This window comes from Contarinia nasturtii, unplaced genomic scaffold (genome assembly GCF_009176525.2).
Source record: "Contarinia nasturtii isolate CC-2019 unplaced genomic scaffold, AAFC_CNas_1.1 Cnas_scaffold_414, whole genome shotgun sequence".
Taxonomy (NCBI): Eukaryota; Metazoa; Arthropoda; class Insecta; order Diptera; family Cecidomyiidae; genus Contarinia; species Contarinia nasturtii.
The window spans coordinates 2,476,222-2,493,095 of record NW_022197768.1 but is presented as its reverse complement, the minus strand read 5'-3'; the positions used below and the strand labels follow the sequence as shown (position 1 = coordinate 2,493,095).

Here is a 16,874-nt window from a genome sequence, read left to right as displayed (position 1 = left end):
TTTTTTTGCCGTTAAAACTTTTATTGATCAATTATTTCATGTGTGTGAAAACCTTTCAATTGCAGGTCCGCTACGGAGTGCCTGACTTGTATTCATATAGATACGCCTATTACTAGACCATGCTAAAGCTCAACGCATTTAACGTCTCGCCTGGCACACACAACCGATTCAGATACGAAAAATAAAATAAAACAAAATCAAAATGATGTATTTCTTCTTTGAAAATTCAAAAGCGCATACTGGATTTCTGAACTTTTAACGTTTAAACTTTTCAGCAAAAAAAAAAAAAACAATCACCACATCAATCATTAATCACACGATTCGAAAATACATTTGGAAATAAAATACGACGAAAAAAGTGCTTTTTCTTGAATCAATAAATTTTTGGTTTCAAAAGAGAGTGTTTTCATTTTTATTTTTTATTTTTTATTTTATTACAAAGATATTTTTAGGATTGCTAAACAAAAACATCTTATTATGACAGTGAAAATAATGTGAGATTTTTGTGTGGCTTCGAAATTGATTGCATGAATATATGTCATATGTCATGATATATAATTCAAATGGAATCTTCTTTAAATTTCATTTGTGATTTTTTCATTGTTGTTGTAACAGTTGATTTCAGTTGGCATTGGTAATGTTAATCATTCGTGGAATTGAAATGCGTTGCCAAATATTGTCCAAAGCCGTTTTTTTGTTTATCATGGGGCACAGTGATGTAGTCAATTTTGGTTTTGCGATGAATTCACATTGATTTTCTCTCTGTTTCTCAATGGCTGGATGATTCCGAAGAAAGAAAGCGGAAACTGGCAATCCATACATGGCATTGTCTCATCTCTCAAACAACCATTTTTTGCGAAAAAAAATTGATTAAATTGAAGTTCGCACACTCAATGGAAATGCTTATGCTAAAAGAAAAAGACATTTATGTAATCGCTCTAACGTTCGTCTGAATATGATTTTTTTTTCGCCGTATGACGCATTATACTCATTTTTGTTTTATTATATTTTACTGGATTTGCAAATCGCGATCGTGAATTATTTTGTTTGGTTCGTATTGTGTAGTTGTGTGTTATGCAAAAAATAATAATAATATTGTGTACGCGTTACCAATTTACAAGCGAGTTGTACCGAAAAGTGTTAGAGAGACAACAAAAAATAAAATATATCAGAAACAAAAGTCGTGATCGAAAGAAATACAATAACTGCATGGCACAAGTTTGAATGAGTCATCTGACGTTAAATGGATTGTATATGTTGTCGCAATCTCTTGTCTATTTACAGTCACATTTCTTGTTCGGCGACACCATTCAAATGCGGATAATGCAAATAGACCATCAATTTCCTAAGGATCCGTGTTATAATCGCTTACGCACATAACAACAATTGATCAATTTCGTTCGATGCTCATTTCAATGTTATATTATGGCTTGAATCATCTCGATTTTGAAATATTCGTGTCTTCCAAAATAAATTGCGTTTTTTTCGTTTACATAATTACGATTACGATCACAAATGTTCTCGACCTGCGCACATAAAAGATGCTGTGCAATCGAATAATCAAGCACACAAAAAACACATTCGAAAAAGTTGATTCTGGTTTTATTGTTCACCTTTTATGACTTAGACTGATGATAAATAGTGATGAAATCGCTTTGGTTGGGTCCGGATTCTTCTATGGATTGAAGCAATTGCGTATTAAGATTTCAATCAAGAATTTTCTTCTTAAGAACCAATCTACTAATCGTGATGAATCGTTTACGCAATACATTTCGAATTGAATGCGCTGCAAACATTAAATACGAAACTAAATATAGTTACGCAAGAAAAACCATGTTGAGAAATTCGAATTTGATTCTCTTTCTCGAGAGCAACATCACATAAAAACATAGAACCGGACAGTGGTTTAACATTTGAAGTATTATGTTTCTACATTTTTCACCTCTCAGCCGCTTTGCTACGAATAAATTATGTAAAAAAAACGCACAAAAGGTAAATGACCACTTAACTCTATTACGTACAGTTGAATTTTGTTTGCGACGACTATGTATACATGCTTACAATGGCTGGTTCGGGCTGGTTGTTGGTTTTGTTTTCTGCGATTCCGAAGAAATTCACATTTCCATTTCGATACGACAGCCAGTTAAGTGTAATGAGATTTTTCTATATTATGATGCAAAACCTTGACTTATTGACTTGTTTCTTGTTTGCTTCTACATTGGAATGGGAATTAACATTCGTTCAATCTTATAAGATTGGATTGCAATACGATCTGTATTCATACACAATACTTTTGTATTTCTTCGGTTTGATAGTCAAGCACAATGCGCGCGTCTTTCTCCACATCTTTGGAAATTGTTTTATTTCATTTCATTTGCAAATAAATCCATGTTATTCACTCTCTTCTTTCGTTTTCATTCTTTTGTTTATGTTTTCCTTGGCACATAAGAGGTACAATTTAATTGCGTTGATGGCAATCTTAAAAGGTGGAAAGTGTAGTTCTATCAGATTTATATTTACCAATAGTTCACATACATAGCACTTTCACTTGTGACAAAAATCAGCAATGCAAAAATGTTTGAATGGAAAAGCGTTTTACGTAAAACCGTGAAAAAAGATTGACGATCGCAGTGGGCAAGCAAGCGAAAAAAAAGCCATAGAAAATTGACGATGCAATTGTGGACGCGTATTTTCCCGACCGGAAGTTCGTTAACACAACATTTACTTCCATATTATGTTTTACTTAAAGCATCATTACGGCTCCAATCATTGCATAAACACAACGTGTATTATTCTTACGATAACAAATGTTGCGTTCACACCTTAATAACGCCAATTTACAAATGTCAAAAAATTAAATGGCATCAATTTAATTGCCAAATTCTACAATAAAATCAAAATTATTTCAAATCGAGGAAATTCCAACGATATAATAGATCAATGAAAAATTATGAGCCAACTAACACAATTTCAGAGTCAAAGAAAAAAAAACGGCATAAAGACTTGGAAATTCCAACATTTCAATGGTTTTCCGTTTCGAGATTTGGGTCAATAATAGTGTAAAATATACCGTATGCCATAATCGTATACAAAAGTTTTCATTTCTCTCTCACTCTATTCTGAATTATGTAATGAATCCAAGCATGATTGTATGGAATAAAAAGCTCACATAGAAAATTATTTTATAAGCTAAAATCAGCAGGCGAATCGTTCAACAAGCTATTTGACACGTCGTTGTTTCAATTATGGTTTAGGAAAACCCCAAGGCTTGCCAGGTGAATTACTTATGGAATTGAGAATTCAACGACGACGACGACGATAAAGAAGAAGAAGAAGAAGAAAACAAAAGCGCAAAAAGTATGCATGGGCCGCATTACAAAGAAATCAAAAAAACATGAATTGAAATCGATGTGAATTTTGTTTTGTTCAAGTTTTTGGGCGTGTATGTGCGCATAAAATGAATAGATATGCACCGAATGAACTAAATGCACATTTAATACACGCAACAATTATTATGAATGGAAAAAATGAATATAATTTTGTATGGTGAACATTCAACCGCAGAAATGAGGTAACCATTTCCAATTATCATTTTGATCCAAGAAAGAGATAACCATTTGAAAAATTTGTTTCCGTTGGATTTACAATTCACATTGTGCGACACTGGTCCATTTGATGGTGAAAAGGTGAAATTTGCCGATTCGTTAAGAGCCAATAACAGAAAGGAACCGTCTCGCAAAAAAAAGATCACAAGCGATTACTTAATCTTGTGTCGGTGAACACACTTTATTTGGCAGCATTGACAGCAATTCTACATGCTATAGTTAAAACACTGTGCGTAGTAACTTTACGCTTGGTTCACGCATATCTTGCATGTATGTGTAACATTTTGCCGATTTTTATGTTACGATAACATAAACAAACGCCGAAAACGGAAGATAATTTTCATGGCAATTAAGTCGATTTTGATTTCATCGCACTACAAAAATAGCATGTGAAATTAACGAATTTCTCTGATCATTAGATGATGCGAAATTGCATAATATTCACAAAGAAAAGAAGATTTTATTAGAGATAAATGTCGTTTTTATTTCGATCGTCTGTGATGGCTGGATCGGCAATATCGCTCCAATTTTGGTAACGATCGAATTCATTTTGCACAACCAACATTGAGGAAGTCATTCGCGAAACTTTCATTTTCGATGTCAATCCTGCGATTATGACAAATCCACATACACAGTTTTACGCCCAATCGACCGATTTACAATTCGAATGTTCAAAACGTTTTTTTTTTTTTTTGCAAGATATATATTTATGTAAATCAAATGTTTGCGCATAACCCAACATCGAAAGAATCGAAAACATTATTAAATAGTTGAATTTAAATAAATAGATGATTTGTGCCAGAATAAAAGCCAATTAGTTTGCATTTGAGAATTTTCTGGTTAAATAATATAATTTCACTGAATTTTGTTGTGGTTGTAGTTCAAACAAACTTTGAAAGTGTATTAACACATTAACACGATTCCATGTAAAAGAAATATATAATGACACAATTTCTATTGTCCGGTTGGTCATGTCAAGAGGCGTTAATTGCATTGATTCAATGGAAAATCTAAAAAATTACAATATACGCATACATTGTGCACGGCAACATCATTTGTACGGAGGGTTGATATTTCCGAGAAAAAAACATGAATACGCGCATGTTCTTCTATGAAACTGAGCTTTTCTAAACAAAAAATCTAATAACAAGCGACGAACCTCTCAAAATCGGCGTTCATTTTCTTTTGTATTGTGTCACACGCAGCTATGAATCACGAGCGCCGAAAATAAGTTCGGTTTATGTGCTCAAATGAAATGATATATGATTTAAACGAAGCATTTTTACAGTTGGGCAATTTGTTTGGTTATTCCACCGACATTGACAGACTTTTTTTTTCCTTCGGAACGTTTGCACCTCGTAAATCGAAAACGTAAATGAAACGAAACGTATCTACTACACAACTCGATAGCATCATGAGTATGTGATGTATACGTATGCATTATAACATCAATCCACAAAAAAATTGTGTAACCTTAAAAACGTGGAAAACCCACAAAAATCCGGTACGCTTAGAAAAAAATCGCATATACACGCAGTGCATACAAACCGAACGAACGAAAACAAATGAAAAACATTGTGCGTGTGGCTTGGCCGAAACGTAAAAAATGGTAGGGCCAAATTCTGAGGCGTCTATATCGCGAAAAATGTGTATAATGTATTCAAATAAAATCGAAATTGTATAAAACCAAGCGCTGTCAATGCGATTGATATCAGTCGATTACGAATCTCACATGAGTTAACTGCAAACGCGCCAATTAAATTATTTTGCAGCAGTGGTATTTTCAAACGAAGCAAATTATTAAGGTGTAAAGTGTAATACATAAAGAAATTGGTATGTATCGAGAGTTGAGTTAAAACAAAAACAAAATGCAATCATCGAATTTTTAGTGCAGTAATAAGATTTTAATCATTGCATGGCTCTATGAAGTTTGAATTTGACTCGAATCCATAAGACCGAGCAACAAGATCACTAATAATCATCATCATCATCGCAAAAACAAAAAAAAAGAGCAGATCAAAGATAGTGAAAGTGTTTTACGCGCCGTTTATGTCGCCGTCTGTGAATTAAGAAGTAAAAAAAAATGACATGTATGCGAGTGCAAGCGCGACCGCATACATAGCCCCAAAAACAACAGCGGTTGGAAAGAGTGAGGCGCATTAAAATACACACGAAGAGGAGATGCAAAAACAGTGAACTTAAGTGAAATGAGGCACATTTTTATGTTTTCGTCTTATTTCTTTGTTACTTTTTTCTTCCTCCGGCTTGGTGATGACTTTTTTCTTCTTCTCTTCGTTTTTGTTTTGGGTGGGAATCTATAAATGCACGTACATTTCGTTATTTTACATACAGTCAGTTGTGAGATATCCAAACCGCTGGTTATCTCCGAAAAGTAAATAAAACGAACCAAACAAACGTTTATTTTCAAATCAACGGAAGTAAAAAGACAACGGAACTCAACCGTTAACTCATTAAAAACAAAGAAAACCGAAACAGATCTTAGTTTTTGTTCGGCGAGAATTTTCGTGAGTGATTCAAATTCAAAAATCATATAGAGTGTTTGTTTTAGATTCCTAGTGTGCACTTTATTACATAATATTCACATCATACCATCTTTTTTTCTAAATTGAAGAATGTAGATTGAAAAATGCGAATTTATCAAATTCTAGAGTTAAAATTGTTGGTTTGGTATCTTCATATCGAAGTGATACCAGATTGGATAGAAATTTATTTTTAAATGAGTCATCTTGATTTTCGTTTATTTTGTGGCGCTTAAATTACAGTTAGTCAAAACCGATAGTAAAATGTATGCAAAGCCATCGACATTTCTCTCTCCCTCTATGCATATATTCTCTAAAAATATCAACAACTCAAATGATTCAATAAGCTATTGAATTAGTCATCTTTGTTTTGGTTAATGCCATTCGTTCGAATAGGTGAATTTGCTTTGATCGTTTTATTTAAATTCAATTTTATTGCATTTTCGGGAGCATTTCCATCACGTTTTCATTTGAAATTCGGCGTTCGTTCGAAGTCGATGATGAGCTTGCATAATAAATTATCGCTTTGTTATTTTACATTTTTGTTTATATTTTTGATTACCGAAGTATTATGACATTTTCACGTATGTTACATAAACATAGGCAAAATGAAATTAACACCTATCTGTATTTGTTTACCGTGTGATTTTCGGTATGTGTTTGAGTATCAATGCGGCAATTTAGCAAATGTTGATTCATGATGATCGTTGAAACGATGTGTCAATAAAATAAAGTCTTTGTTGTTTCGTTTAGCCTTGGAAAGAAATTGAACGCGTATTCTCGGCAAGTTTCTTTCTCGCATTTCATTCGTACTGCTCGAGTTGTTTAGCTCGCATGATTTCTTCATTTGCGCACGTGTTCGCTCTTTGTTGACATGTACACGCACACACATATTCCATTTGTTATGGCATAACTAACCTATTCAACATTGAATCTGATCGTAAGATAAATAAATACTTCCACTTTCTCTTATTTCGATCCGATGCCATATGTACTCAGCACCATAGCATAAAAGGTAACAGCAATAACCAAAGATTTTTTTCATTTGATTCGGTTCAGTACCGTTTATCGTGAAGATAATGCTGAAGATCGTACACAGATATGGATATACGTTACACAAATTCACCGTATCAAGCATATTTCAACCGACATTGATATGCTAGACACCATAAATTGTCGTAAAGTATTATAGCATGTAGAATTATAATTATGAGTGATTGATGATTATGATGTCATTTTTATATGTTTTCTTCTCTTTTTTTTGCTGTGTAATTGCATGGCTCACGAGTATATTGTGCTGACACAGAAATGAGTATAGCTGTAAAATAATTGAGATTGAAATTATTATCAAGCATATGCGTCATCGTTGCGACACATTTTTGACGAATTTTTTTTTATTTCCATTTTATTTTGGTGTGGATTCATTTGCATCAAGATGACGGCATCGTGATGCAGCCAAACTTTTACTTTCATATTTTTTTTTTGTTTCTTTTCTCACTCTCGCAAACAATGAGTTTGAACAGCACGTATTCACCCAAAAACCAGCAAACATAAAACAATGAAAATAATCATCCGGCCACTAATTTTTATCTCACGAAAGAAACAACAACAGAAAAAAAGACTACACGGCTTTCCACTTTCGGGAAGTTGTCTGTCCATTTTACAAATGTAAATTGGCCATTTTTAGTTCAATGTGACGTTTTATTGCATGTTCATTAGATAATTAGAAACTACGACACAATAAACGCTGTAATGAATTTGTTGTGTCACAAATTGTGTGCGTCTTGTTATTGTTGTTCATTGCATGTATTAGCGACAACTTTATTTGTCGTGCGCGATCATTCTTTGGTGTGCCAAACACTTTTGCAATATTTTGAATATAAAGCTGTAACTTCCAGCAAAGGAAATCGCAAATTTGGTACTACAAATAGCAATTAGAAGCTTTTTCTCTCTTTCCATTTTTTGACGATTGCTTTTTTTGTACATTTTCTACGGCAAAATAAGTAAAAAAGTGAAAACGCGAAATGACTTTGGAAAAACAATCTGCGATCCGTTGGCATAAATTCGAAAGATTGTAGGTGGATATCTACATCTAATTTTCAATTGAATGGATCCAAATATGATAACATGAATAGCAAAAATGCGGTCAAGCCCACACAGAGTACCGCAAAAAAAAGAGTATAAATCCATTGTGATCTCAACGGCTGATATAATTCAATTATTGCGATTCTGTTGGAATAACATTTTTGAAGTGCATTTTACTTTTACTTTCAAGCGATGCAAAAAAGCGGAACTTTCTTTTTTTGTTTTGCTGCCTTTATTCGTTTGCTTTGTAGATGTTTGGTCTGTTGAGATAAAAACAAAATGTAATATTAAACCGTTTCTTTTGGATTACATCATGCGACCAATTGAATTCAATGTGTATGAAAATGTGGATTTTGAGCAGAGCACACAATACTATATCGCATATAAAAATTTGCATTATTTATTCGATCTTTTTTTGTCTTCCTTCGTTGTCGATTTTATGATACTAATCTAAGCGATTTATATTTTCTTTATTTTTTTTAGAAAGAAATACAAAAGTAAGTAAAACACAAAAATAAACCGATTATGAATACGGTGTGGGTATTGTTATTGGCCACTGCAGTCTATGCAGTCGATGATCATGGCAGACTATTTTCGTGGTCAACGAACTCCGAACAGGCAAGTCAAGTAAATCATCAGTATCACATCGAATCGAATGCAGGAAATGAACAGTACAATCAATATAATCAAAATGATACGGCCGCCTACACCGCCGATGATTTGATCGATTCAATTTTGGCATCGACTCGCCAGGGTCGCAATTTGGATGGTTTCGATGAAGTGTACAGCGATCCAACTGTTCAAGATGCACTTCAAAAGGGTGACGACACACAAGCACGTAATCTCATTAAAGACAAACTCTGTACATTGGGTTTGATGCAATGCGAAGGTGCAAGCGGCAGTGATATCGATCATAAAAATGCTTTCTTACGTCCGGGAGAATTAATCTATGCACAACCACCAAATGGACCATATCGTGGACAAAAACCACCAACAAAGATTATTTATGGTGCACCACGTCCAATGCCACCGGGCATTGTTAAACAGCAACAATTCGGACCACCACGTAAAGTTGGCTATGCTCCAGGACCTGTCTACAGCTCAGCGCCGTTCATCAGTTCACAACCAAGCGGTCCAAGTTATCAGGGTCCAATTTCCGGTCCAATTTACCACTCAAAACCACCAGGCCCAATCATCGATTCACCACCATACAAATTTGATTCGCACAATGAACACATTCTTTCGAATGAAGAATTCCATGCACTTGGATTGAGCAGCGATCAAGGACCAGTAAAGACATCGATCAACGACGGAATCACCGGAGGCGGTTCAAATTCAGTCAATATTCATCATCATTATCATCATATTGACGGAGCTGCAAACACTCATGATAATGTAAAAGCACCGGCGGTTATTGTAAACAATCCAATTCCAGTGCCCGTTCCATCAGTACCTTTGGCCACAGGTTGGTTGATTTTTCATTTTCTTACACTGAACGAACATTTTTTGACGACACTTTTTTCTGTTTTTTTTTTTTTTTCAAATTATAGGTGAATACAGTCCAAATCAAGGCGGCAGTTTCAACAATGGAGGCGGTTTCAATAATGGCGGTGGTTACAATACACTGTCTACTGGCTATCAATCGTTCAAGCAACAACAACAATCCGGTTTCAATGGATTCAATTCAGTCAATGGAATTAATCCATCGGGATCATCGTACGGTAGCGGCACAAAGCCAATTTTCGAAAGTGTTAGCAACTATGATGGTTCGGGCCCAGGATCATCTGGTTTCGGCACTTCAGGCTTTGGAAATGTGAATTCACTCGGTTCAGGTTCATTCCATTCATCGAACCCCGACTATTACAAGAAAGCATTGAAAGGTGGCTCTGGAATTAATTCGTTGAATGGTGGTTCATATGGTGGTGGCGGCGGCGGCGGCAGCGGCTCATCATACGGTGGTCTCTATAGTTCTGGTGCCAATTATCAAGAAGCTTCACGTCAAGATAATTTAGATTGCGTTTGTGTTCCATATGATCAATGCCCGGCACGTGATGTTTTGGGTCGAAAAGGCGATTTAATTTTACCACTTGATCCACGTAATTTGGGCTCAGACATCGAAGCATTCTCCGAAGAATCAAACTCAACGTCAAACTCAACCGTAAACCGTGTTCCAAAGCAAATCAACGACAATGAAAGCAATGCTGACGATGATGAACAAAACAAATCCATTGAAATTGAAACAACACAAGAAGATGTGAAGAAAATTTCAAAACGTGAAGTTGCCGAAAAGAAATCGGATGAATTACAAAAATCTGATGGTGAAGCTGTAAGTATTCAAATAATTTGTATTTTCTTTCTAACTATCTTTATGTCTAATTTGTGTACGGATCCATTTCATTTCATTTTCAATGCATGAATTAACAAAACATTCAGTGAGATTGAAAAAAAAGAGCTTTTGCATTTTAAATGGGCTGGATTTGACAATTTCTATATAATTGAAGATGAAAATAGTTTTCATTGTGCTTACGTTAAATGGCATTTAAATTACAAGCATAAATATGCATGCATGCAACAAGACATAACCGCACACAACGCACAACACACAAACATTTTGAGCTCCTTTGCAAATGCACTTTGTTTTCAAAATGGCACTCAAATCACAGCAACTAATCCATTTTCACACAGTATGTTTCTATAGAAGTGGCGCGATGATATTTCTTTTTGTAGACATGTTGATTCGTTTTTTTTTTTTTTGTTTTTAAATCTTGATTTGGAGCGTTGATGGAAATACAAAACGTACGGGGAAAATGCAAAAAATACACTGTATCGTAATATATGTTTGTACAAATTCAATGCCAAAGCCAACCGAGAGTCCAACCGATTTTGTTTTGTGTATGTTTTTTTTCGCCTAGCACGAATGCAATTCGTACGTAATCATATCGTCGTGTATATGTTTCAATGCTGCACATTTATTGATTTTTTCTATGTAGAAATGCAAATTAGCGCGCTGCCAAACCACAAATCGTCCAACAACAAACCATCCATTTCCACACATCAAAACCAATGTTTTCTCTATGTCTTTTCATTTCTTTTTGTTTGTTATTTTTTTTGTGCCCATCGAAATTAGACAATTTACTAAAAACCAATTTCAATAACTATATGTTTCATTATGTTGTCGTTCTGTATGAATTTTTTTTTATGTATATCTCATATTCGCTGGTATGGAAGTAAATCACATCGAATTTAGTCGAAAGTATTTATTTATATATTTCTTTTATGTTTGGTAAAAAAAAATGTTGAAAGTAATTTACTATAATAAATGTAATTGCATTGTCACTGATCATTCTTCAGTTCGTAGAATCCTGTAATACATACATAACAGCACGTTCAATTTAAAATTCAAATTTAAACGAAAAATTATTTGCTCATATTTTCATAAATATGATTATATTGCCGTTTGTTCGTACAATATACGGCGACAAACATCAAACTACTCACCACTCAAATCAAAATACAAATACAAAAATCGATGCATACAAACAAAAAAAGTAATGTGGTTTCGTCGTTTTAGCGACTATTTGGTCTTGGCGGCTCAGCAGCTGGCATTGGCGTTGGTGGACTTGGTGGGGTTGGCGTTGGTTTAACGAAGAAAAAAGTTGAACCACAATTCGGTGTTTCGTTTGGTCTGCCATATCCAACTGGTGGCTATCCGTTGAACACATTCAATGGCGGTTATCCAGCTCAAAATCCATACTTTGGATCGATCAGTCCAAATGGTTTGAATCTTGGCTTGGTTAATGTCAATCCATTGGTATCATTTCAATTTGCAAAAAATGAATACGGCGAAAAAACGTTCAAACCATTAGTAAATCTGCATGTGACGCCAAATGAAAATATTATCAACAAAGTGGGCAATTTATTCAAGGCCAAAAAGTATGGCCTATTTGGCGGCGGTGGCGGTGGCGTTTCACCAGGTTATAATCAACATTATCATACGCATACACATTATCCGGCACCATCGTATCATCCACATCATTATGAAAGTGGACCACCGCATTTCGAAGGACCGCCACACTTTGAAAGCGGACCACATTTCGAGCATTCACCGCATTATCCAACTGGACCATCGCCCGCCTACTATCCAACCGGATATGCCGGCGACTATGGATTCAGCAGCCCTGGCTATTATCATGATTCATATCACAATAATAATAACAATATCGAATCAAGTCTTACAAATGATCCATCGTTCAACCAATTTGAACCAAGCACTTACTATGGCCGAAGTGCAAATAGTTCGATAAATGCCGTTGATACATATGCCGATAATTATGCAAATTATAATCAACAACAATCACAAAATTTTGCACAAGCAAAGGCAATCAATGCCGATGCTGGGCAAACGGTTCAAAAACAAAGTACACAATCCGTTTCATTTCCAAGCAATCGACGCAAACGAAATGCTAACAGTGACATCGACACAAATAACGAATCAATCGCTCCAAAGTCAAAACTTCTTGAAAAGGTAACAGAAACAAATCATAACACAAACATACACACACACACATTGAATCAGATAGATCATTAGCGAAACGACATTTGACACAAACACACACAATTGTTATGTGTTAACGGACATTTCACAATACTGATCATACAAACAAACAAACAAATAAAAACCATACGAAACGCCCCACACATACACATGGACATATTCAAAACAATACCGATATCAACATACACAAATACATCACACAGGTTATGCTTTTCGAATTAATTTCATTTTTTTTTGTTTAATTCAATATATTACATTTTATTTTTTACATGAAACTCTAAACAAATCAATGCACACTACAAAACACTCACTTTGCTTTATGTTTTCATACACAATTTCAATTTCAATTCACTTGTTTGCATTTCATTTGATGATTAGAACAGTTTTAATTGGTGATTTCGTTTTTTAATCCAAATTAGCGTCAATCATTCAATCAAATTCCTCAACAATGTGGACCATCACAAGTTTGTTGCCGACGACCAGTACGTCAACAACAATTCGCTCAGCCAGGCCAATGCGGTCGCCGAAACACAAATGGAATTACTGGCCGTATTAAGAATCCAGTCTATGTTGATGGCGACAGTGAATTTGGTGAGTATCCATGGCAGGTGGCCATTTTGAAGAAGGATCCAAAAGAATCGGTTTACGTGTGTGGTGGTACTTTGATCGATGCTCAACACATTCTTACAGCTGCTCATTGTGTAAAGACGTAAGTCACTTTATTCGATTAAATATCTGCCTTTGTGAAAAAAAAAAATGAAATATTCACACCTTTTTTATTCATTTAAACAGTTACTCCGGCTATGAACTCCGTGTTCGTTTGGGCGAGTGGGATGTAAACCACGATGTCGAATTCTTCCCATATGTTGAACGTGATGTTGCATCCGTCCATGTTCATCCCGAATACTATGCTGGTACACTTGACAACGATTTGGCTGTCTTGAAATTGGGCATTCCAGTTGATTTCCAAAATAATCCACATATTAGCCCAGCCTGTTTGCCCGACCGATATTCTGACTTCACAGGACGACGCTGCTGGACAACGGGATGGGGTATGCACTAAATTAAAATTTTATTTTCAATATCCCAAATAATCTTTGCTGTTCTCCTTCTTCTTCTTCTTCTTGGAAATAGGTAAAGATGCATTCGGTGATTTTGGCAAATACCAAAACATTCTCAAGGAAGTCGATGTACCCATTATTGGCCACCAACAATGTGAACAACAATTGCGTAACACTCGTCTCGGCTACACCTATCAATTGAATCCAGGTTTCATTTGTGCTGGTGGTGAAGAAGGAAAAGACGCATGCAAAGGAGACGGTGGTGGTCCAATGGTGTGCGAACGAAATGGTGTTTGGCAATTGGTCGGTGTTGTTTCATGGGGAATAGGTAATGAAAAATTACGGATTAATTTAAAAAATAATCATTTCTAATGCATTTTCATAATTTTTCATTGTCTTCATGAAGGTTGTGGACAAGTCAATGTGCCAGGAGTCTATGTCAAAGTTGCCCATTACTTGGATTGGATACAACAAATCGCTCAAACAAGATTTTAAGTGATAATATGATGATTTCGTCGATTTAAATATTATTAGGATATTATTATTTTTTTTTCTTTTGTTGAATACGAAAAACGAACTATGTATTTATCTTAATTTATTTTCAATTTAATTTTAATGGAAAATTCATCGATTACGCACGCACATACACACACATACATAAAATTCGAAAATCAATCTCTTTATCTAGATGTGTATTCAAGATTTTTTCTCTCGAACCAGAATGAAATTAGAATAAACACAAAGAAATAGTTTGTGATGTTCGATAAACGATAATGTTAGCAGGTTTAGCACATTCATACGATAGCATAATTTTTCTCTAAAGTTTCTCTTTTTCACAATTGATTCGAAATTATTCTAATGTTTTGTTTGGATTACAATTGCAATACAGTGCAATCCAAATGTAAGTGTAATATGCATTTGCATATTTATTATTTTTTTAAATAAAAATGATGTTTTTCGTTGTGGTTAATACGTACGTGATAAATAAATGAAACAATGTAACAAATTTAAAAATTGATTTATTCTTTCATTTTATAATTTTACAATTGCGAAGAACAAACAACAAGATTCAAAGAATTTAACAGCATGCAATTTGGATCCTTCTTTTTTATGATTTTTTTTTTCATTGCGGTTCTACATTGCGTGCTATTTTGTCTCATTTCAAATGAAAAGTCTTCAATATATTGTCTTGAATTATATTTAAATGCTCAGTAAAATAAGATTTTATTCAGTAAAAAAGAAAATGCTCAGTTAAAAATTGAATTATATATACCGCATTTTTTCACTCTGTGCAATGCAAAGAGTACCATTATTCACAACACTCGAAATGTGTACAAATTTGCACTATTGATAGGAACTGCTAAACTAGTATTAATATATCGGCAGCGTTTTCTAATCTTTGCAACTATGATTTTTTTCTCATAAATGATCATATGCGTTTGAGATTAAAAACTAGCTTATATCACAACTTTCTAGTTGGATTCGAATTTTTTCACCATTGACATTTTCAAAGAATGTCTATCTTGAAATTGCGTTCTATAATTTCAATTTTTTTATATGTATTTGTATTAAAAGCGATATTACTGTTCTTATATTACTGATTTGCAAATCAACATTATTTGCAAGTTTCAAATTGAAACACCAAAAATCCTTTTTCCATACAGAAATTACCAAACATATGGATTTTTGCATGGGAGTTATCGGTGTTTAATATGTCTTAAAACTTGGTAAAACTTTTTTTTATTTCATTCCAAACAAAAATTTATTATTCAGACTATTAAATTGTCAAATCGGGTATAAGTTGCCAAAAAAATGATAGAGAAACGACCAATCGACATTAAATTGAAAATATGCGTATATATGAAAAAATAAAACACATAAAATTAAATCACTAGATTGGCCAGTTTTAACGAGTATAATGATTATACGTCCAATCTGTTAACTGGCAACATAGGATGAACACGCACAGACAAAGTGCAAAAACCCATAAAAACTGCATCAAATAATGAAACATAGAAAAAGTTAAAAGTGTCATCATGGTATGAGTTTCCCGGCTTAAAGTATTGATAACGCCATGCCAATTTCATATGCAATGTAATTACCTTTAGGCTTCCACGGTTAAAATGAATTCAAAAATTGTTTTCATTTTCTCTGTCTGCTTTGTTTAATAGGCGAATGCAAAAAATTTATGGTTTTTGAAATATTCGCACGTGCCAATTAATTATGCATGCCACCAAAATGTCAGTTCTTGGGTTATGGCTTTTTTTTGTTTTAAACTATAATCTCATAAAAATGAACAGCATTAATTTTAGCCGAATCAATAAAAAACCTATGATGACCTGTTTCAACCAGACAAATAATAGTCAATGAATTTAGGACATGATAAATGGACTACTTTCAATGATGCAACTATAAAAATGCCGGAACACAATCAAATTCGCAAAATCATTTGATTGAAATGCATTCGTGCAATGAAAAAATCGAGTATCACTTGCGTTATATATTGACAATGTATTTGAACGCGACTCGATTTAAGAAGCGCCATCTCTTTCACGGCGTCGCCAGGTTCTCATGTGACGCCAGGTTCTCATATATTTTTTTCTTGCAAATAAAATTGCAAAATTGTATAAATTGAAAAAGTTTTGCAATAATAATAACGAAAATAATAAATAGAATTTATAATAAATAAAAAAAATTGAAAAAAACACACAAATATTTTATATTATATGATATGTAGCTTTGACTTGTAGACCATGTAGAGATGGTTACGTGCAGAAAATATGTATTTGTCAAACATTGATATCTGTCAAAAGAAACAACGTAAACAACACGAAGTGAAGCTATTCTGGTGAATCATATAATATAAAATATTTGTGTGTTTTTTCAATTTTTTTATTTATTATAAATTCTATTAATTATTTTCGTTAATATTATTGCAAAACTTATTCAATTTATACAATTTTGCAAGAAAAAAATATATGAGAACCTGGCGTGAAAGAGATGGCGCTTCTTAAATCGAGTCGCGTTG

At 34.0% G+C, this 16,874-nt stretch overlaps 1 protein-coding gene across 2 annotated transcripts; it reads left to right on the top strand.

The window, feature by feature from the left end:
* Positions 1–5,328: 5,328 nt before the first annotated feature.
* On the top strand, positions 5,329–14,816 carry LOC116338523. 2 transcript variants are annotated; one of them, XM_031763850.1, is made up of 8 exons: positions 5,329–5,438; positions 8,714–9,695; positions 9,781–10,556; positions 11,802–12,755; positions 13,205–13,494; positions 13,578–13,837; positions 13,920–14,174; positions 14,253–14,816. In XM_031763850.1, exons 2-8 carry the CDS (start codon positions 8,756–8,758, stop codon positions 14,339–14,341), a joined length of 3,564 nt encoding a protein of 1,187 aa, XP_031619710.1. In that variant the 5' UTR covers positions 5,329–5,438; positions 8,714–8,755; the 3' UTR covers positions 14,342–14,816. The 2 variants fall into 2 exon arrangements, with proteins under 2 accessions (XP_031619710.1, XP_031619711.1); XM_031763851.1 differs by lacking the exon at positions 5,329–5,438 and adding an exon at positions 5,956–6,130.
* The last annotated feature ends 2,058 nt before the right edge of the window (positions 14,817–16,874 follow it).

Bases quoted from the DNA above. Each gene is read 5' to 3' on its own strand.
- LOC116338523 (XM_031763850.1), top strand. From the start codon at position 8,756: ATGAATACGGTGTGGGTATTGTTATTGGCCACTGCAGTCTATGCAGTC. The intron at 9,696-9,780 runs GTTGGTTGATTT...TTCAAATTATAG, and splicing joins ATCAGTACCTTTGGCCACAG to GTGAATACAGTCCAAATCAA. The intron at 13,495-13,577 runs GTAAGTCACTTT...TCATTTAAACAG, and splicing joins GCTGCTCATTGTGTAAAGAC to TTACTCCGGCTATGAACTCC.